At 40.9% G+C, this 23,657-nt stretch overlaps 1 protein-coding gene across 1 annotated transcript; it reads left to right on the forward strand.

Annotated features, from left to right (window-relative positions):
- The first annotated feature begins 17,226 nt into the window (after positions 1 to 17,226).
- On the forward strand, positions 17,227 to 21,967 carry LOC125292933 (glutathione S-transferase Mu 1-like). Its single transcript, XM_048240503.1, has 8 exons — positions 17,227 to 17,379; positions 17,942 to 18,017; positions 19,044 to 19,108; positions 19,199 to 19,280; positions 19,407 to 19,504; positions 19,703 to 19,798; positions 21,314 to 21,424; positions 21,527 to 21,967. Exons 1-8 carry the CDS (start codon positions 17,344 to 17,346, stop codon positions 21,620 to 21,622), a joined length of 660 nt encoding a protein of 219 aa, XP_048096460.1. The 5' UTR covers positions 17,227 to 17,343; the 3' UTR covers positions 21,623 to 21,967.
- The last annotated feature ends 1,690 nt before the right edge of the window (positions 21,968 to 23,657 follow it).

The raw sequence follows: 23,657 nt of genomic DNA on the forward strand, positions 1-23,657 counted from the left end.
TTCATACTCGGGAGACTGAAGGGACATGTTTTTATATTAATTGAATTAAGCTTTTGTAGGTATCTTTCACGGTCAACGACCGGCAAAGTGGTTATGTATTGAGTGGTCATATTGATTTGTGGTATTTTTTGTTATTATTTACTCCTATTTCTGTACGAATTACGTTTATTGACCCTAATTTGCGTTGGAGTTAATGAGAGGGGTTGTTTGTTTTCCCCCCGAAAGGGGCGGGAACGTTTGTCACGAGTCAAGTTCCCGGATGTGCCGGTCTAACGTATTGATCATATTATAGGAGCTGCTTGGGCAAAATGGACAATGTTAGCATCTCCAGTAACCCCTAAAAACATACTGAGTCCATACCTGACATTTTCAAGATTGAAAATCACTATTTAAACATGGTTTGGTCACGTTCTTACTCTCATTAAGCTGATTTTGCTGAGTTTTTGGGGCCGATTTAGACAGATTTTTGGAGGATAAAAATATTTAGTGTTCAGGAATTTGGATCCTCAAGTATTTTCTGAATTCCACAATAATTTTGAAAATAGCTATTCACTGGCCCTCTGCTGTGACTCACAATTGAGTAAGTGAAGAACTACAGTAGCCTCTACTACTCCTCGCTGTCCTCATCCGTTGTCCTGTCGTCATCTTCTCCAGATTCTTTATCCCTGTCCTTCTGCTCTTTTTGCTGTGTTAATATATTGCAACATGTAACATCACTGCCTTTGCAGAAACAATAATTAGTACAGGCCAGGCCTTTCTTCATACCGGTCTTCTTACTCCATCCAAACGTGGTAATATCCACAGCCGGTGGAACAGGACGGTCTGGTGCTTCCCAAAGCAGCACCTGTAGATGGGCACGTTTTCCATAGAGGAGCAAGTTGCATTCTGTAGGAGACAGTGTCTTCAGTGCTGGAGGAGCCGGAAGTGGGAGACCTCTCCGCCAGGGATGGATCACTGCACGGGCCCAGGGGCCCAAGGGGTCAGGGGGCCCTGAAGCCCAAGCCTTTGCATGAAATCACTGCCTCAATATCAACACATTATCAGGATGTAGGCTATGAATCTGATTGAATTTAGTATTGGCCATCCCCAAAATGCACCAGAATACAGAAAATCACATCAAACAAATTAAAACATTTCTGAGGAAGGACCCCCAAACCCCCCTTCCACATATGCGACAATTAGTGGGGGGTCCTTAATACATCTTGGCCCAGGGGCCTGAAAGTTCATAATCCGTCCATGCTCACCGCTAGGTGGAGGCCAAAGCAAAAGGATCCAAAAAGAGCCCTTGCAAGGGGTTCTAAAAAGCTTACAGAGACCAGCCGTCACCTGGGCCTGGCTACGGGAGGAGTGCTTGCCTGAAGAGGGTCTCGATGCAGTGGCCACGGCGGAGAAAGACTTAACGCGACCGGGAGAGCGGCCTGAGGAAGCAGCCTTGGAAGATGAGGTGGTGACGCCGGCCTGGGCGCTGACTTCACCGCGGGAAGACCTGGAGCCCCTGCCCCCGCTGGGCGGCTTTAGGCTGGAGTTGCCGGTGGCCCTGGCTGCGGAGCAGAGCAGAAGTGGAGCGGCAAGGAGGTGGAGCTGTTTATGGCACGACGGTTGGGCAGCCTCGGTGGAAGGGCCCTCTGAAAAACTGAACTGTAAGCCTTTGGGTGCGTGTGGGAGGCACCATGCCAGCGGGAGCCTGTTCGAAGTTGGCCTGTTAAGCTGGCTCTTTAGAAAAATAAGGGGAAAAAAAGTTTGTTGTGTGAAATCCGATGCCACGAGCCAGAGAGAAGGTCTAGGCCTTGGCGCGACCGTGGCGGAGTGGAACGGCCGTGAGCAGCAGAGGACAGCTCTGCAACAAGGCAGCAGAGGAGGGATGCCAACGTCGGTAGCTGTAGCCTGATTGCACAGCGTGGTCCGGCTGCGATGGAGCTGGAGTCTGCTGCCCCGACTGACAAGACGACGGAGCGGAGCGTCGGAGGTGTGGTGCCGGTTACGGTGCTCAGTGCCGGGGGGGTCTGTGGCAGTGGAGGCTAGGCCCCGCCAGGTGTTGGAGGAACGTCGTGGTGGTGCACACTGCGAAAGTGTGACCTGAGGGGTTCGCTGGGGACGAGCTGCGACGGCCAGGTGACTGCCAGCACGCCCGCATTGGGCCGCTGGTGGTCGTGGTTCCTCGGGATGAGTAGGGCTCTTGTGGTGTGTGCACCCCACCTGCTGTGTGGCAGTGCCAGAGACTTTGCTGGACTGAATGTGGGAACGCCCGCGCCGAGGATGGCAATGTCTTGTTGGGGGAACTGTGTAGCGTGCTGGACTGTGCTTGAAATTCCCACAATGTTTTGCGCTGGGGATTCTGGGAGAACTTTGTGGTTGTTAATATGTGTGCTTGTGCCTTTATGGTGTGGCGTCCAACCCTATGTGTGTAAGGTGCAAGTGTTTTTGACTTCGCTAGCGTGTGCTATGTTCTGTGCCTATGTCCCTGCTCCCGACCTTTAATAAAGCTTTTGATTAGACAACGCTGTCTCATCAATCGTTACACTATTAAATCTGCTTAGCATCATTAGCATGCTGCACATATTTGTTAACGCTCTTGCATTCAAGTTGAATGATCATCTCAATACCAATGTTTCCCAAAAGGAGAACAATATTACCTTAAACACACATGAGGAAACTGAACAGTCCAATCAGTAGACTATGATAAGCTAGCCAACTATGCTACTTTGTTTACAATATTTCCAGGCTTCAACCAGACAGCTGAATGTGGTACAGTTATAATAGAAATAGTAGGCCTAAGCTATAGGCTAATCTGCATAAAGTGTGCCGTCATAAATATCAGACATTCAGTATTCTCTCTTTTTATATCAGCATATAAAATAATACCGATATATTATATTGTAGTCTAGCCACCCCCTTCCAAAAAAAGAGGTTCGTATCAAACCGTGGGTATAAAATCACGATACGAATCGAATTGTTAAGTTGGTGTATTGTTACAGCCTTACTGTATATTGCTACAGCCATATCCTCCAAAAATCTGTCTAATTTGGACCAAAAAAACTTCAAGCAAAATCAGCTTAATGAGAGTAAAAACGTGACCAAACCAAGTTTAAATAGTGATTTTGAATCTTGAAAATGTCAGATATGGACTCAACATCTCCAGTAACCCCTAAAAACATACTAACATTGTCCATTTTGGCCAAGCAGCTCTTATAATATCATCAATATAGGCGATTATGCTAATTTATGCTAATTAGTTCAATTACACAAATTGCCCAACATATGCAAATTAGCATCCGGCAGTTTCTACATGCTGGGACCCCATACTATATATTTCCATCATAAAACTTTGGTGTACTCAACATTTCCGGGTCCACAATGGGGCTCTATGGGCTGTCCACCGGACTAAAAGCAAGGATAACAAAGAAAAACAGATTAAAACTAGTCCCTCACAGAGGCCCTATTTTTCAGCTTCAATGACAGTGGTCCAAAGGGAGTACAAAGAGTGTCCTCTCTAATTGACATGACAAACAGTGGCTTAAGTGGGCTAAAGATGAATGGCAACAATGAAATAATGGTGAAAGAGTGAAGAGAGAGAAAGAGAAATGGGATGTTGGTCACTTGCTATTTCATTACTTTTTTTCTTCGTTATTTGCAAGGGCCTTGAAAACATGGTTATGGACTCAAGCGGGTTCAGTGACAAAATTGCAAAGTGGGGCGACAAGAAAGAGTGAAACTAGGCCTATTTGAAGAACAAACATGTATTGTGTAGGCATTAGGCAGCAATTAATGCAGTGGAAGCTACACTGCAATGTGCAAAAAAAAAGATTCTAGTCCGCAGCAGGGTTTCTTGTGCGCACGCAAATTCAATGGTTATGGGATTTGGCAGACACTTTTGTCCAAAGCGACATACAAATAACAACAATACAATAGTTACATTTAACAGTGAACAATTTTAAATGTTGGTAAGACTACATTAAGGAGAATAGTACTAATAAACAACAATGTCACAAATGAGACCAACCATAACTTTAAACCTAACCCATGGCAACCCACAACAGTTGGCAAGTGGGACAACATGCAGGTGGCAGGGGACAGTGACGTGGGACAGTAGGAAAGTGGCACAAGACGGTATAGGAGAAAGGCCCATGGCATGGGACAGTATAGGAGAAAGTAGGCGAATGGCGTGGGACAGTAGGCAAGTGGTACAAGACAGTAGGCGAGTGGTACAGGAAAGGAAATAGAGACAATAGGCAAGTGGCGAATGTCATGGGACAGTATGAGCAATCCTTTGACATAATAAAAGCAGACGTCTTTTCAGCAGATGCATCCTTTCATTATTATTCTATACTTAACAAATAGTCACTCGCAAAGGTACTTGAGTTCAGCTGTGATTTTGATATATCATAAGTGAATAACTTATGATTATTATAGTGTATGGTATATTTGTTGATCCTCTGTGATGTTCCCAAGGTTGGATCAGCCACCACCATGATTAATTAATTATATTTCTGAATAGTTAGTATGCATTGTACAGTTGTTACAGCCATTCTCATCATCCAACTGTTTAAAACAAAGATAAACAAAGAATAAAGCTGCAAGCAGCGATGAGGGGACCAAGCTGATAAGCTGGAGTTGCCATGCCACTGTAAGCAGACACAGCAAGATTCATGTAATCAAAGATTGGATGAGATGTAAGGTCAGTTCCTGTTTGGCGGCTTTGGCTGTGATGGGTGAATGCTTTTGAATATTGCTTCAGAAACTCAAGACATATGTAAAACTTAATCTGCCACATGTTGGCTTGTGTTGGCCCTACCAAAGTATAACCAGATACCACTAGTAAGTTTTAATTCCAAACACATTAACAGCTACAGAGTGCATTTTTGCTGATCGCAGCGACCCATAAAGGTCACCAAATTTCTTGTGCGTCCTCCCGATGGGGTCATGAGTACAAGTCTCAAGTTTGGTTATGATACATGAAAGGATTGCTGAAGTAAGCTCACTTCCTGTTTGGCGGCTTCGCTGTCAATTTTGATTGGCTGTAATGGGCAAATGCTTAAAAAAATCAATACGCAATGGGATAACTTTTGTGAGGCTTGGTATGAAGATCATCTGTGCCAAGTTTCCTGAAAATCAGACAAACTTTGTGACCTGTGAAAACTTTTTAGTGTTTTGATAAAATCCAATATAGCGGAAAATCCATTATGGCAGAAATGTATTCATTTATGAAAATCGGGCAAACGGGTCAAAAGTTATGTGCGTGAACATACGTCCAAATTTTACCAGCAATCGAGGTGTCCACATGAAACCTAGTGAAATAAATCATGGGACTGTTCCCAATGAGTGTGCCAAATTTCACAACTCTTTTTTTTTTTACCAGACAGTTCTATGGGCTGCTATAGACTCAGGGGCGTAGCCAGGATTATTCATTTGTAAAAACCTGTGTATAAACAAGAATAAGATGACCCTTTTTTTACAGCTTAGCCTATTTGAAGCATTTAAGGCATCCTTTAGTTAAAATGTAGCAGACTCAATTCTCTTTAGTCCAACAAATGTTTTGGATATATGGCCGTTTAGCCTACAAGTGGGTTGTATGGGGGATTATGAAATACATTCATGGAAACAATGCAGTAGTGTCATTTTATTTTATTGGGCTGTTATAGGTCCTGTATCAAGATTGTTGATATCAATTAATAGCCAGTTAAAATAAGCTTCAATAAGACTATCACTGAATCATGATAGCCCACTCTGTAACATTTGGTATGTGATTATATACATACTGTATGTCGTTCTTAATGATTAGCTAAAGGAAAACCTTGACAATAGCAGAAAGTTCAAAAATACAATCTGTTGATACAAAACACACCTTTCAGTCATTTTCATCCTGAAATTGGCATTACATTTTAAAACTACACCACTTCAACACATTGCATTAAAAATATTTTACTTTAGGAAGTGTGTAGGAGTCCAGTCTGAATGCTAGCCTACACCTTTATATTAATTGACCTGTGCCAGTAGCATTTCGAAAAGGGCAAAGGGGAAAGGGGACTTCACCTCTATGGTAGCCTGTAAGAGTAAACTTTCCCAGTTATTTCTCTAAGGACTTTATTATGTCTGAGATGTGAAGCCATATAGCATTATAAACACTAAAGGTGATTTGTACCCAAGATTGTATTTTACTGGTGAGAAAATTATGATAAATTAAACTTTATTTCAGGTTACATCGCAAACGCGGTTTCCCTTGATTGGTTAATATTTGTATATGGTTATGGTTATGGTTACGCTTTTGTCCAAAGCAAAGTGACATCCTGTACAAATACAAAACAATATAATACTTAAATTTAACAGGGAACAAAATGAAGATGTTGGTCAGACTATAATAAGGAGAATAGCAATAATAAACAACAATGTCAATTCAATCAATAGCCTAATGAAATAAAGAATGAAAATGAGGGCAAAAAGCAATAATAAACAATAATGTCCATTCAATCAATAATATAAAAACAATAACATGGTAAGACTACATTAAGGAGAATATCAAAAATAAACAACAATGTCAAATTAATCAACAGCCTAATGTAAATAAAACAACATTATACAAACCATAACGCATAAGAAGCGCTTAATGAACTAAATGCATGTTGAACAGATATGCCTTTAGACCATTGGTTCCCAAAGACTGGGTCGCGACCCACGGGTGGGTCACAGGAGATTTTATTTGGGTCGCCAGCACAATTTATGTTGTGTAATAGGCCTAACATACCATTTAACCAGGAAAGCTAAGAGTTTTCTATTAGGATCTAGTTTGTTAACTACAGTCACGGCCCTATGTGCAATTTTGCATTTAGAATAGCTCTGAAACTGGGGGGCGAACGCATCAGGGGACAGCGTGGACATCTCACTCACAAAATGAAATATTTATGTGGGGCGGCTGCCATGGACCTCGCAGTTGCAAAATGCTAGTGACATGAATCAGCCTTTTTGCACAAACATTAACGGACACCATCTCTTCAGCTTGGCCGATTAAAATCTAGTCAACTAAAGCAGACATCCGTATACCGGACATTTGGCAATTCAATTTACGTCATAGGCAGATATTTTCAATTGTAGATGTACTCTTTAAAGTTAATAGCGACCTCCTCACATTCCTTAATATTTCTGATTTAAAACACACTACAGCACATTATATTAGGCTACAATTTAAATGGACATTTTAAACGCTATTATTTCCTCTCGTTTTCCACCTTGTGAACTCTACTAGGCTAGCCTACAATAAAGGCACATTATCTTTTGGCTATTGCGCAAAAGCCTCTTGTTCCATTCTTACAACATAGCTGTCACAACATACCGTGACAGGCGTATCTTTTCGGTAGTCGTTTCCAACTTTCCACGCTAATGACGCTTGGTTTTGTCGCTTGTTTGGAGTGGGTGTGTCTATGTTGTTCCAATTGACTATCATGTCGGCCCTGGACTGCTGCAGACTATCGGTACCGATCCACTTGCACGACACTTCATTTTGTCGTGTCGCATAGATGTCGCGCTGCATCCCCACGTTCAGTCGTGTGTGGGCGTTTTGTTTAAAATGTCAGTTACCAGCTCATACTCAGTTCGTTTTAACGTATTATAAGTGTTTTTCCACAAATGGACCACAGTTTTAGGCATGTACTTAACAGTATACAACACATTATAGCCTAAACAAACTATGCAAGCCATTTGGAAATCTTGTTTTATTTAAACTACTCAATGCAATCTCAAATCCTCACCAGAAACACCAACAGTCAATATATTCATCCAAATCCTAGTTTCGTTTGTTTTATGGACTACTAGGTGGTCGTGGAAGAGATCGTTAAAACATTATTTGTCTTGTAAGTGGAACCAAATTTTCACAGGCACCGTTGTGGTAGAACAAAGGACCTTCAACCTCATCCTTTCATTGGAGAGTCGCCTCGCGTTCAACGGAATAATTTGCATAAAGATGGGCCTCGGCCAAGGGGGCAGGCGAATTCCCGGAAGTAGAAGAATCGACGTAGGCTGGAGGGACCACCTCTCTGCTAACTCCCATAGAAGTCCATTCATTCTAGGATTTTTTGAAATACCATAACTTCATATAACATATATCCTGTGCCGATATTGTAGCTTCTGTGTAATCCACATAAACACTGCAAAGGCAAAACAGACTCCACTACCTCGTCCGTAACGTTGGTTACCCGTAAGAAGAATGGTTAGCTTGTTCGGTTGGAGGGAAGCTAGCTTTGACGTAATCTCTCTTTCTCGCTGTAGGGAGATAACCGTATTGTTTGGATAAGAAGTTCAGTCCACCTTACTGTCTATGACGGTAACTCATAAGCAAAACCTAGCATACATTTTAACCCATGTTAAGGTAAAGCATTACACAGAGGCAACCTTTTTTTTTTAAAACGGCACTAATCATTACAGAGGTTTTCGATGGATTGACCGTAGGTCGGAAAAGTGGAAAGAAGATTAGCTTCAAGGCTATAACTTTTTGTTTTGTTGACTGTTTTGAAGATGATCATGTATGGTAGCTTCAACATTAACACGACTTGGTGAGGATGATATTAATAATAATACATAAATAAATGTTTAACTTTGATGACTTTGAAGGCGAAGGAAGTGTGAGAAGAATTTCTGTGTATCTATCATATGAGTTACAAGATTCAGTTCGATGGCTAACGCCACAAAGTTAAGTGTGAGTCTGCGCTAGTACTGGGGACCAACTGAAAAATCGTTCTATTTGACTCAGTGCCCTCCCATTGAAAACGACGGAGTCTGTTTGTCCATTTCTTTTACTGTCTATGGCCTCGGCCAGCTTCTTTGTCGCGCTACATAATTTCAAATGCAGCGCTGCCTTCCCGGGATGCTTTGCGGGCGCGTTAAAGTCGCTTGACGTCACCCATAGGACTAGAGTGGAATGCGACACGACAAAATGAAGTGTCGTGCAAGTGGATCGGTACCGTATTACGCAGTAATGGGTTGAATTGGCTGATTGGACTGGGGACTCACGATTTGATTGCTTATTGAAGCAATTAGGAGGGAAAGGGTGCATTCAGGGCACTTCGGAATGACAAGGACCGCCCCCATGGCTACTTTGTTTTTCCGACAGCAAGTGTTCATTTGCTTTGACGTTGGAATGTGTGACAAACACGGATGCCACAACAAAGGTTAAAACATACACTCACTAATCCTAAACAAACAACTGTATTTGCTTAAAATATAGTGTAAGACGCTTGTGAAAGAAAGAAATGCAGCTTTCAAGTGACAAAAACGGCAAATTCCCAAGTTCACATTAAAACTGTTGGACACGAAAGGCCACATGGACTACAAACGAACTACAACGTGACGACAAAAGTGACGACGAGCCCCTAACTGGGCAACTCCGTTAGCAAATTCTAGCCCCAGTTTCCGACCTCTGACTCACCTAGCGTTCGGCTTCGGAAAAACCTTTCTCCGCGTGAAAACATCATTCCGCGTCATTCGCGTCGGTTAAAGGAGAATTCCGGTGTGATATTGACCTAAAGTGTATTGACACATGATACAAAGTGTGAACGTATGTCTCATATCCCATCTCGGCTTGTCCCCTGCACTCCAAAATCTGGCGCTAGTTAGCCGATGCTACCAACAGCTTTTTCAATAGTGGTGCTTCGGCATCGGGCTAGCCATGCAAATAAATCACTGTTTTACACCCATTTACGAGGCTCAATGTATCTCCACACTTCATTGGTAGACTTCCAAGGGCCCTGACATTTAAAACGAGACATTGAGAACTTTGAAAAAGCACTGGTAGTTTACTTACAAGACGATTTATACAGACAGTATCTTCACGAAGTTTAGCGTTTGCAGCCATCTTGAATTTAGTCACGATAAGTCGAGCAACGAGTAAGAATGAACAGGTATGATGGGATCAGATTCTAAAAATAATTAAGTGGAAATGCATGGATTCCAGTAGAAACTGGAATCCATGCATTTCCACTGAATTATTTTTTTTCAATCACCACGTCAAAATTTCCCAGTAAACCATACATCCATGACTTTTCAATATCTTTTAGTGAACTATGTATCGATGGTCTATCGATTATGGTAATATAAACTATAAACCAATGTTGTTTCGATGTCTCTCTATCTATGCTCATGCACTGTCGGAGTTTTGTCAGGATTGTAATGCTGATTCAATGTCTATTTATCATTGATATTTCAATCTCAACCAAAATGATGATTTGGATGGAAAATCAACATCATATCAATGTCACCTTGCTATCTGGGATTCTTGTGTCAGTTGTATACAACCAAATACAACCAATAGTACGATAATGTTAAATCTTACTTGTTGAAAGTAATCCCCCGAGCCCTGTTTGCGATAGTTCGTCGATTTGAGCAGGAATATGCTGCACATTGCTCTGGCACAGGGGTGGGCAAACTGCGGCCCGGCCCGCCAAGCACTTTCATCCGGCCCGCTGAGCATTTCATTTGGTTATCAGGCTGCTCGTTTTTTTTCCTGCGATAGAGACGACGTTGGTTAGCTTTACTGCAAACTGCTTTTCACTCTCCTTAGAGAATGTTTACAATGTCAATGTCAAAACATCATGTTAAATAGAGATAACATCATGTTAAACTAAGTTAACTCTTAGTTATCTCCTTTGCAGCAGATCTAACGTGAGCATTATGCGATCCATTTAATTGGGAGAGCCACAGGTTCCAGCTGGCTTGCCATTGTTGATAATTGATATCTCCTTATAAGAAACTTTTAAAGGGAAATCATGAAGGCAACAGTTCCCACTACTGACCATTTAAAAACTCTGAGGGCCCAGCCGTAGGTACAGCACTAGCCATAGCGAGCAGGCAGAAGATCATTGAGAAATAAACGTGAATTAAAGCGACTGTCTTAAAGCGACAGTGCACAATTTATACATTTGTTAAACAACATAAAATTAGCAGTATTTTTAAGCAATTATTATTTTAAAATAAATAATAATAAGCAGGGGGGGATTGTGCGGCCCGCCGGCCAATTTTCAAAACCCAATGTGGCCCTTGAGCCAAAAAGTTTGCCCACCCCTGCTCTGGCATCATGTTTCTTCTGCTGCAACTATAGCGGCTGCATTTCCTGTTTCCATTCCAGCAGCCAATAGAGCATCACAGTCCCGCCCACAGGAGTTTCCGGAAGTAAGAATTCAATGCAATTTCTCCATTGACAATTCGGGTATAAGCCATAAAAACTTAACTGCACATGGTAGACTCAAAACCAGCTACGGCTGTACTAAGCGATTGTGTATGCTCATATAGACGCCAAATGTTCACGGGGCACTAACCTTGTTTTGAGATAAATGTCTTTTATTCGCGATGTCTTGGATAAGTACTTCAGTACCCACAATCCTGAACAATCCCACAATCCCACAGTGATGCCTGTGATTGGTGGAAAGGTCGTTAAGGTCATAGTTTGAAACAAGGATTGTGGTTTATATATCACACGAACTTAGTCAGGGCCAATACACCATCAAATAGAACTCTGGAAATGCTAGTTTGAACACTTAGCTTTTCAGGTAGCCGATAGGCTAGCTAATCATTAGCCTTTCAGACATTAGAATGTCATTACAATGCTGCTAACATTAGCCTACATGCTGCAACACAGGTATGAAATATATTATGTTTTAGTGACCTTGTTGTTTCTATGAATATGAATTGTTGTTTATATGAAACATCAACTTAGTCGAGGCATAAAAAGCCCTGTATATCCCAAACCTTTGAACTAGCTAGCTAGCTGATAGCACAGGCTGGATGCTAACACCGGCTAGACACTGCAGTAAAATGGTTAGCAAACCGTCCATGCCCCGTGAATATTTCACTGTTTCAAGGACGAAATCAAGAGTGTCCAAAGGGGTGAAAACCACTTTAAATTGGGTCACATTATTGACTGTTGTGTGTCGAGGGTCAGCTTGTGGGTTTTGTAAGGGCCAGCACGAGGGACAAGACCTATCAAACCTACGAAGTTGTGTGGTGAGTTTTTCAGGGAGGTTGGTAATGCTAGTTAACATTAGCTAGGCTACTGTAGCCTTCATACTGTACGAGCCATATCATCAATCATTAACCTAGAAATACTTCTTCGTACATTTAATGAACATTTTGTGTAATAATTCACAGCAAGTTAATAAACTGAATATGGTGGTCGCAAGAGCAGACCATGTACCGGTCCATGCATCAGGATGGCAGTCAGATATGAAGCACTGCATAATGTTGCTAACGTTAACGTTAACTGGTTTCACACACACGATATAAAATACACGATGGTAAATATAACATTCAATACCAAAACACTATTATTTACACGATTACTCCTGAAATAACTGCTATTAACTATATAAAAATCATTGTTTGGAGGAAAGGGAAAGGGAAACATGGTTGGAAATGATTTCGCGCTGGTTTGTGCTGCTTATATTTTTCAGTGAGGCGCGGTGGTTTATGGGATGAGTAGTTCCTTCGCTCGGAAATAAAAATATGTACACAGTCTTGTACCTTTGACTTTTTTTGGACTTTCTCTTCGTTTTTTCACTCGAAATGATATGTTGTATGCTTATGAGTTACGCCAGTAGCTGATTAGCCTAAGACATGCTCTCTAAAACTCTTTAGATAATGGATTTTTCCAAACGTCAATGGGAGAAATGAATGGGAAATTTACTTCCGGAAACTAAGCTCTCTCGGAGGAGGGGGCGGGACTGTGATGCTCTATGCCGTGTCTACTCTGGCATTGCAGCAAATCATCCAGTCGTCATTTTTTTACTTCTGACGTCAGACGCAAAGTTTTTGCGCGTGGCACACGTAAAAATATGACGTCTGACGCCCAGACGTCTATTTTTTACTCCTGAAGAAGTAAAAAAATCTACACATGGAGGCGTTATTTTGACAGACGTTATGTCCTGAACGGCTTGCCATAGTATGGAACGAGACTGGTCTACAGTGTGCTGGCTGAGAGAATGCGTGTTACACGCCGACTCAAGGGAAGTTAGTGTGACATTATTTACTGTGATGAAACTGATTTCCTTTGTGAATACCTTGAAAGTGAAGTAGGGGCATTTTTGATGTGTATGGGGCAGGGTAAAGTAACTCATTGGGTTGCATCAATCATATGTGTAGTTATCAGTAATTTCTATCTATTTATTTATTTTTCTCCTTGTCTCATAAGGGGGGTTGTGCTATCAGTGGAATTCTGTTCAGCCTGGGCCTTGGGAGGAGGGGCAGTTGCCTAGAATGTCTGTCCTGGTTTAGCTACTCTACCCACCTGCCTGTCCTGTTATTGTGTGTTGTTGGACCATGCTCTCTGTACAATAAAATAATATTGGCAATATTATCACAGTGTGGTATTGTGTCTCTTGAGAGGTCCGAATCTGTCATTGGTGGAGTTTAAGGCCACGACACTAACATTAACTAGCTGACAAGATTGTCACTAGCTTTCAATGGCTTAGATGCCAAAGAATGCATGAGATAACAACCAGTTATATTATCTATCTGACTTTATATCCTCAACTTTATTCATTCTACCTAATGGGGAAAAGGTAGAGGTGACTTGCAAATTTGTGTCTGAAGTAACCTAATAATTTCAACACTGTACCTCAGTGACATAAATCTACTGCGCACTAAGTTAACCTAAATTCTATTGTTTCTGGGGCTCACTCACGTTGGGCTTGTAGTCAAGGCCGTTTTCTGGCATAGAGCATCAGCAGGAGCTGTTGTTGATGCTTCAGAAATCAGTGTATATCCATTTTAAAAAAACATTCATTATCTAAACTTGTTTACCCGTGTGACTAATCTTTGATGCTTCCTGCTGACTGCCGCAAGAGGATTGTTCACTAACACCATAATGCAGTGTGATATGGATAAACTGTATTGCGCAGGCCAGGCTCAACAATATGAAACTGTAGACCATTGTAAAATGGCATAAGCTTAATTTAGAATTGTTTAATAACAGTATGCTATTTAAAGGTGGATAAACAGAGGTGGATAAACGCAATTTAGAGGTGCGTAAATGCTATTTCTGAAATTCAGGAGGTGCGTAAAAAAGATTTCATCTCGCTGCGATGAACAGTTCCGGAGCAATGTAACAGAGAATGTACTGTAACTGTCTCAATTCTCCACTCAGGCAACGCAGCCTGACTCTGCCTGACCAGCTGTGGCAAGAACCACACGCAGTCAGCAGAACGGGTGTAGTGTAGTAATTGGTTCAGTCCCTGCCACATTCTTGAAATGTATCTTACTAAAATCGAAAACGGCAGCAATCGTTTTGTTTTTTGTTTTGTTTTTTATACTTTTCATTGAACGAAGCTGGGGGCAGCAGAGTGGTCAAGCTTTGACCAGTGGTGGCTGTGGCCCCACCCCTGGCCACCACGTAGCTCCACCCCTGTATAGACTCCCATGGTGCTCTAAACTGGTTTCAAACCTACATTACTGGCAGAGATTTTTATATCAGTCTAGGAGATTATGTATCTGAAAAACATGACTTGCCTTTTGGTGTGGCCCAGGGGAGCTGCCTTGGTCCCCTGCTATTTTCTCTATATATGCTTCCATTGGGAAACGTCATAAGTCAGCATAATGTAAACTTCCACAGCTACGCAGATGATACCCAATTGTATATTTCTGTGGAGCCAACTAACCCAGATGGCCTTTGCTCCCTCACTGCATGCCTAACCTCCATTAATCAGTGGATGAGCAAAAATTTTTTGAAACTAAATGATGACAAAACAGAGGTACTTCTGGTTGGACCAAAACTAAAGCGAGATATTATTCTTAGTAATCTGGGGAACTTGGCGCACCAGGTCAAACCAAAAGTAACAAGCCTCGGTGTCATCTTAGATGCAGAGTTAAGTTTTAAGCCCCATATCAGTAAAGTTACTCAGACAGCCTATTTCCACTTGAGAAACATTGCCAAAGTCGCGGCCTTTTAACTCAACAAGATGCAGAAAAACTAATTCACGCCTATATCACTAGCAGGTTAGACTACTGCAATGCACTTTTCACTGGTCTTCCCAAAAAACATCTAAAGAAACTGGCACTCATACAGAACTCTGCGGCTAGACTTTTAGCTAAGACTAAGAAGAGAGAACACATCACCCCTGTGTTGGCTGAACTGCACTGGCTCCCTATTTCCTATAGAATTGATTTTAAGGTTATGTTAATTACTTACAAAGCTCTGAATGGCATAGCACCTTCATATATCTCTGAGCTTTTAATATCTTATCAACCACAAAGGAAACTTAGATCATCCAATTATAATCTTTTAATCGTACCCAAAGTGCTCCACAAACAAAGTGGAGAAGCTGCTTTTATCCATTATGCCCCCAAACTATGGAACATCCTGCCTCTGTATATCAAGCAGGCGAGTTCAGTAAATATTTTTTAAAAAGATCTGAAAACATACCTGTACAGGAAAGCTTTTAGTTAACTCATCTTATCCTGTAGACTACTTTTTCAGATTATTCCACATCTGCTACTATTGAGGGCAGCCAGCCAGAAGCAGATGGGCTCCCTATTAAGTCAGGTTCTGCTCAAGGTTTCTTCCTGGAATATGGGAGTTTTTCCTTGCCACAGTTGCCATATGGCGTGCTTGTGGGGGGTAAGAGGGTTAAGGCTGCCAGTCTTATGACGTCATTTTCTATATTTTTGATATGTTGCTGAGTGGATCATAAACAGCCCCAGCAATGAAGAAAAGTGATTGATAATGACTGACTGACTATTATTGTGTTACATGCTTCAAATGTAAAGCACTTTGAGCTGCATTCTGTGTATGAAAAGTGCTATACAAATAAAGCTTATTATTATTATTATTATTATTATTATGGTGGAATAATAATAATAGGAAAACGTACAAACACAATGGGTGCTGCTTGGTCCCCAGTTAGAAGATAAACTCTGTCTGAATTTGCTCCTCAAATGACTTGAGGGAAGAAACCCAAAGAAGCCTGCAATGGTGAATGACTTGAAGGTAACCTTGTTGTAAACTATGGATTTCAATCTATGCACCATGTACTAGTTTCAACAAGTCATGCATGGAGTCAAGAGGTCATGCATGTCCCTGCATTAAAGATTAAGGGTCTGGCCATGACTAATGTAATGGCCCAACTCGAGGGGCGGCACCAAGCATGCGTTTGAAAATCTCACTGAATGCAATTGGATAACACTACGACCAATTTTTACTGACTGAGTCGTTGCAGCGCTGTCGTCATCTGTTTAGCTCGCCTCTGGCCCGCCTATATCAGATACATCGATGTGATTGGTTCCTCGCATGCAAGGGGTAAACGTAACGTGCATCATTACTCATTGCCAGAGTGTCTCACAGAGACCATTCAAATTGTGCTCTTGCGAGAACTCTGGATTTCCAAGGTAATTAACAGGTTCAAACTGTTGTTTGAGAGCATACCTTAATTGGTGGAGTTTTGAGCAAGACTGTCGTTTGCATTAACACCAAATTGTCTTAGTGAAAGTGCACCTGGCATACATTCATGTCAAAAACAAACTCCATTTTACACCACTGACAATGTTCAAAATAGAATGACACTTCTGTGGTGATTGAAGTATTGTTAATGTTTATAAAAAATAAAAACAGGTAGCTTATATAGACCCTTTCAAGAGAGTTCCATTCTCAGCATCATAGTTGGCCCCACAAGACTTCCGTTTTAACATTCCATATGTTATCTTAATGCAGAGGAAGTAGATTGGGGCCCAAATAGAATGTTCAAGCATTGTTTTTGTTTACCTTGTTGAAAGGGTCTATAAAATAAGAAAGTGGAGAAAAACTGAGGGGCTCATAGGGGACCATTTTAATTTCCAGATTATTAAATAAAATCTAGTGAGATGAAATGAAGAAAGTCCACCTTGCAGCAATAAAACAACTTGATTCACTGGTCACCACAGAGGTTTGTTTGCGTGTGTTTACAAGAGAAAGTTAAAGCTGAAAAAATGTGGTCAGTTTTAAATGCACAGAGATGGTAACCTGCCTTATGTCCTTGGTATTCATGTAGGTAGAAAGTACCCTAAATCACTCAGACATGTTTTGTGAGAACAGGGTCTTTAGTCATTGTCATTGTATTCGAGTAGAGTGGTACCAAACTAATTTCAGAAAAGTGTAGGCCTATGAGTAAGCTACTCCCATTGTATACATACTCAGACCAAATGCATAGAGAAGGATACTTTTGTAAAAAGCACCACACCCACATGACAGCCGATTGGCTGTCATGCTGTCGAGGTGGTTAGGCTACTCCTACTCCCTATGAATTAACACCTTGGTCGTGCAACTTCAGTGTGTCTGTGTGCTTAAATAGCCGGTTAAGCTACGCTAAAATTTAAAAAATATATAACAACTGTAACAAGATGGCAATGATTCTGGCATACTGGGATATCAGAGGGGTAAGAAATGATTATAATAGGCCTAGTAAAATGTTCAAAACGGTACTTTTAGCCAATTGTATTTATAATCCAAGAGACAACTAGGCGAAATCAAACAGTGGAGTTCTAGTTTCATTTGTTGTGGCCATCTTGTATGTTTTTATGTGAAACTGAATCGTAGCCTACATTGTGAAAGGATACTTTGAAAAGACATAAAGAGTAGCCTATGTTTAGACTTTGCTGGCTTTCACTGCACATTCATGAACCACCATGGTGTTATGAACAAAGCCAAAATATTGCATAACGCGCGGCGGCACCCCGGTAGGCTAATGCACCGCGTTTCAGTTTGCAACAAAGGATCCGACAAAGAATGTTTGAAACTGTGGCTTAGGCCTACTCGTATATTTCTGGCATCTTCTTGACACCCTATGGTGTGCATGGAGAAATTGTGCGTGGGTTATAGGCTTGATTTCTGTTTTCAAATCAACCAGCCTGCTTGATTTTCCACGAGCGACCATGCGGTAGGCTACAGAAACGCCCATATCCCCTGACTGTGTTATAAGTTCGGTATGTCTTATTACAGCTCGCTCAGCCAATCCGCCTGCTGTTGGAGTACACGGAGACGAAATATGAGGATAAACTCTACGCTTGCGGGGAAGGTAGGAATGATCTTTGACAGTTGACTTGCTGTCAACTCAGTTCCGTCAGTGAAACCTGGATATATCATTGTTTTATTATAGTATAGGCCCACGCCGTGTCCATAAAGTGTAGGCCTACTTGAACCTTGAACTAGTAAAAGTCAAAGCAAAGAGACAGACTGCTCATTCACCAGGGGCAGGGGCAGGGGCAAGAGGTTCTCTGGAGAGCACAATTTGAATTGTCTCTGCCAGACACTCTGGCAATGAGTAATGATGGCCTAGAAATGTAGACGCACCCTAGCGGCAGCAAATTTAATTTACAGCCTGGGTAGTCTAGCAATTCTCTGTTGGCTTGCAAGCTGGAAAAAATAAACTTCAATGAGGCCAATCACATAGTGTATAGAGTCGGTGGGCGGGCTTAACATAATGATGGCAGAGTTGCCACGGTTCCGTGTGAATTCCCTGCTACTTGAAAACAAAGAAGATGGATGCTGCTGCTGGCGAACAGCTCGACACAAGCTTTTTTTTTAAGTTGTCAAAAGTTTGATCAACTCGCCAACTAGCTCCGCTGGTGGGAAAATGCATGGGACTCATGAGTTGTAGCGCTATCCTATTGCGTGCAGAGGGAATTTGAAACACAAACGTTTATCCCGCCCCTCCGATTAAGCACTGCGAATGGTGAGTTCCCAGATCCTACATCTTGATGTGGGTCTGGCTCATCAGGCTAGAGTAATGATACACTCTGGCAATGAGTAATGATGCACATTACGGTGTATCTGATATAGGCGGGCCAGAGGCGAGCTAAACAGATGACGACAGCGTTCCAACGAATCAGTCAGTAACCATTGGTTGTAGTGTTATCCAATTGCGTAGTGAGCTTTTCAAATGCATGCTTGGTGCCGCCCCTCGAGTTGGGCCATTTTCGTTATTCGTGGCCAGACCCTTAATCTTTCTAGATTACCAGGGTCTGGATTTTCCAGGCTAGCAAGAGGTGACTGGTGCAAGAGATTGATGCCTGAGTATTCTGTTGTTTGTCTTCTCACACAGCTCCCAATTATGACAAAAGTTGTTGGTTTGACGAGAAGTCCAAACTTGGGATGGATTTCCCCAATGTAAGTAGCCTACCTTACAGGTGCATGTTTTGTGCATGCTTGGAAGAGTTATAACCTGCCAAGTTTATTAACATCCATTTTCTGTGCAAGTTGCCTTATCTTGTGGACGGAGACAGGAAAATAGTCCAAAGCAATGCCATCATGAGATACATTGCTCGAAAGCATAACCTTTGTAAGTACTCACTGGCAATCTTATCACTCACAATTGCTTGTTTTTCCATGGAAGATGAAGTAAACATGTTACTTGTGGCCCTTGTGTTTGAAATGATAATTCTACACCTACATTTTTCTATAATAGGTGGGGAGACGGAGGATGAGAAGGTTCGGGTGGACATCCTTGAAAATCAAGCAATGGACTTCCGTAATGGCTTTGTCATGCTCTGCTATACAGAATATGTGAGTTGACATGTGTGGAAACCGATTACATGTGTGGGCTAATATTAACTGTCTCGGCTTGTTGAGACCACAAATGCTTTTTTGTGTTTTCATTGTTGATCAGTAGCCTACTACTGCTGAAGTGCAATAATTATTCCTTGGAATTATGTCCATTTCCTGATGATGTTTGACCTTTTCTCTGTAAACTCTTTTATGCAGGATAAAATGAAGCCTGGATACTTGAAAAAACTCCCTGACACCCTGAAGCTATTCTCTGATTTTTTGGGAGACAGGAAATGGTTTGCTGGAGATAAGGTAATCTGTACAAAAGCAGCTTTGTGTAAAGTTTTGATAATATTAAAATGAATAAGTAGATGGCAGTTCTTTGACCGGTCTTTACAGTTTTGTACAACTGTTTACACACATTTTCAAAACTCTGTCTATTTTTGAAAACTACACACAAACCCCACTATTGCTCACACAAAATACAAAATGACTCAAGTCTCCAGCAAAATGACACAGCATTCAAAATGTCATAAACACATCTCTAAAGCAAGCATTCACCTCACATTATAAACGTTTTGTCATAATATGACATTTTGGATACATCATGTACACACCATTTGCTCAACCTAAAGCTTTTCTGTCTTTCATGGGCTTATAAAAATCCAGATTGACCCGTGCACGTTCTGTTTGAGCCCGAGTTGGGAAGATAAGCTTTGTTATATGTGCAAGTCATCGACAGAGAGTTGAAATACACAAAATAAACACGAAAGCAATATTGAAACCAAAAATGGTGGGGTTCCCCCCCCAAATAATTTGACCACCAGATTTATATCGAGTTTTGAAAAAGCTGATTTTGCCGAAGACAGAAATTACTGAAATTATATTTTCAAAGAAAGAAATTACTGACTTCTACATATTAAATGACTTTTTGTTGTTGTGTGTGTGTGTGTGTGGGGGTAGTTGGGTGTGTAGTCAACTTATTATATAACTTTAAGGAACAGATTGAATAACTTCTAGGAACAGATTGAAAGAGTCTATACTATGGCAATAATTGGATGGTATAATAATCAGTGTTTGTACATTGAGGAGTGAATGTGAATAAGTGGCGAATAAGTGTGGCCTTTTGATTGGTTGTAGTTGAAAAACGAAATCGAGTAAGTTCCTGTTCGATTTTTGTGTGTTAGATAGAGAGTTGTGTGTGGTGTTTTGCAAAAAGTGTTTCATGAAATTGAAAACTCAAAGGCTGATAATTAGTGTATGGTTTTACAGATTTGGTGTGGGGTTACGGTGTTTGAGTGACGGGTTTCAAAAATTATGTAACAAGCAAAGATTTGGTGTGTAAACAGTTGAAAAAGAAACTGTAATAGCTTTTGTCAGTCTCCAGTGTATTGTGCCCATCTAAATGCCAATTAGCTCATAAACTTGTCAGTGGATAAGCATCAACTTTGCAGGACATATTTAATGTTATGGTAAATAATTTGATTAGAAAAGGAATATTTGTAAGACAATACATCTCTGGCTTCTACATTGAATTAGGATTTGCCAATTACACAAGAATTAAATAAAAGCATGTACTTGTCAAGTATACATATACAATCAGGTGGAGGGCTATTGCTGTCCTTATCTGTTTATATTCTCTGCATATGAGCATACTGTATGTTTGATTGGCATGTCATGAAATTGAAGACTATCAGCACTTCCCAATTGATGTCTTTTAACCATAATGAAAATAGATTTGTCTACAATCTGTGCAGTACATTATGCATGTGTAGTATTGTGATTCCTCTACTCATGCACAACATGTCATCTTTGCCATTCACTCAGATTACCTTTGTGGACTTTCTCATGTATGAGCTTTTGGATCAACACCGTATGTTTGAGCCCAAAAGCCTGGATGAGTTCAAGAACCTTAAGGAGTTTCTGGACCATTTTGAGGTGACTGCTGCATTTTGATGTCTTGTTTCTGTTACCAGCTAATTTTGTGTACAGATATTTTTTTGTTTGTTGTCTAAACATTTTTTTCTTGGTTACTCACAGGGGCTTGAAAAGATAGCAGCCTACATGAAATCAAGCAGGTTCATCAAGACTCCAGTGAACAATAAAATGGCGAAGTGGGGCAACAACAAAGAGTGAAACTACTTTGACAAACATGTCTTGTGAAGACATCCCTGTAGTGGAAGCTCATAGGTGGTACAAAAAACATTTCCATAGTATTCATGTAGCATAGAATTTTATTTTTATTTTCTACGGACATGTTTTGTCCATACAGTGCTGTTTTAAGTTCCAGTGTTTTACGGGGTCTTCAGAAGACGAGTAGTGTTTTGTAATTTGTTGTCCAGGTCTAAGGCCAATTTATGTTCTGCTTCAAAGAATAAGAATGAGCACTTAATTTTGTCATGTTTATATTCTGAAATTTGTATTGTGAAACAATAACTGCAAGAGCAATCCTTTGACTTAATAAAAGTGGACGTCTTTTCAGCAGATGCTTCCTTTCATATGGACACCCATACCTAACAAATAGTTACTTGCGAAGCTATTTGAGGTCAGCTACTTGGAGACATCACTTAAATTATTTTGATATATCACAAGTGAATAACAGTGATTATTATGGTATGGTATCTGTTGCTCTTCTGTGGTGTTCCCAATGCTGGATCTGCCAGCATCTTGATTAATTAATTATAGTTCTGACTAGCTAGTATCCAGTGTAGGTGTTATAGCCATTCTCATCTTTCAATGACTTAAGGGAAGAACACCAAAGAAACCTGCAATGGATAAACTATGGATTTCAATCCATGTACTATATACAGTAGTTTCATGCATAGAGTCAAGAGGTTGTGCGTGTCCCTGCACGGTTACCACCCTGTTAACTATTAATGCTGTGGTGGTGGGAAGCATTTGTATGCCAAATTAATTCTCTTTCCACATTTTCTCAGGCTAAGAGATTAGCTTTAACTTTCCCACACAAACACACGCACACAAACCTCTGTGGTGACGAGTGAATAAAGTTGTTTTATTGCTGCGAGGTGGACTTGTATCATCTCACTAGATTTGATTTGATCATCTGGAACTGAAAATGTTCCCCATATAAACCCCTCAGTTTTCTCCATTTTCTTATTGTATATATCATACTCCAGGGGCATCACTAGACCCTTTTTACTGGGGCATGTGCCCAGGTAAAAAAGTTAAGTTTTTAGGTCCTGTTGTATATTGGGCAGCAGATTGTTGTTATTATCATTAAATTGGACTGCCCAGTAGAGTTGCTGCCCAACTAACTCATAACAACCATGTAATAGTAGTTTATATGGGATAAATATAGATTGTATAATATAAAGGAGAGGCAAAACTATTCGACATTACCTAAATACTAACAACAAAATATTGGAAATAGATAGATGAGGGAAAAGAAGATACGTTTATGTCACGGTCTCGCTAGGGTACCTTGGCCTTCTCCCAGACCGGTTTTGCATGGCCGCACTGGATGTGCCGGCAAGGAAGAGATGAGGCAAGACAAAATAGGAAAGAAAAGTATAAGAGGAGTCAGGACGGAGCGAGTTGAAGGTGGATAACGGGTGAAAGGAAAGGGGAGAAATTAAGAGATGAAGTTGAAGTTTAAGAACTAAGAACAATTTACATCATGATTTCAGGTCTAATTCTTGTCAAGTTGGTTAAATGTTCTCATTTCTAGAGCTAAAATTGCAAAGTGGGCCTACAAGAAAGAGTGAAACTGTGGGTCAATTTTGAAGAACAAACAGGTCTTATGTAGGCATCCATTTACTGCAGTAAAAGCTACTGAGCCCCTATAAGGGGACAAAGTTTCTGGTGTATAAGCAAACATTTCTGGTGAGCACTTAAAATTCCCTGGTCAAACACAAAAGTTTCTGGTGAAAAATGTTTTGCACATGTCCTTAAGAACAGGCTCTGTAGTCATTTATGTCATTGTCATTTTATTTGAGTAGAATGGTACCAAACTTAATTTCAGGAAAGTGTAGGCCTAAGTAAGCTAGAGTAGGCTACTCCCATTTCATATACACTCAAACAAAATGCATTTTGAATGCATATGGCCCAGGCCTACAATTTATAAATAACCCCACCCACAAGACTGCCGATTGGCTGTCGCTGTCAAGCTGTTGAGAAGGTTACTCCTACTCCCTGTCAAATAAAACCTTGC

This window comes from Alosa alosa, chromosome 4 (genome assembly GCF_017589495.1).
Source record: "Alosa alosa isolate M-15738 ecotype Scorff River chromosome 4, AALO_Geno_1.1, whole genome shotgun sequence".
NCBI lineage: Eukaryota > Metazoa > Chordata > Actinopteri > Clupeiformes > Clupeidae > Alosa > Alosa alosa.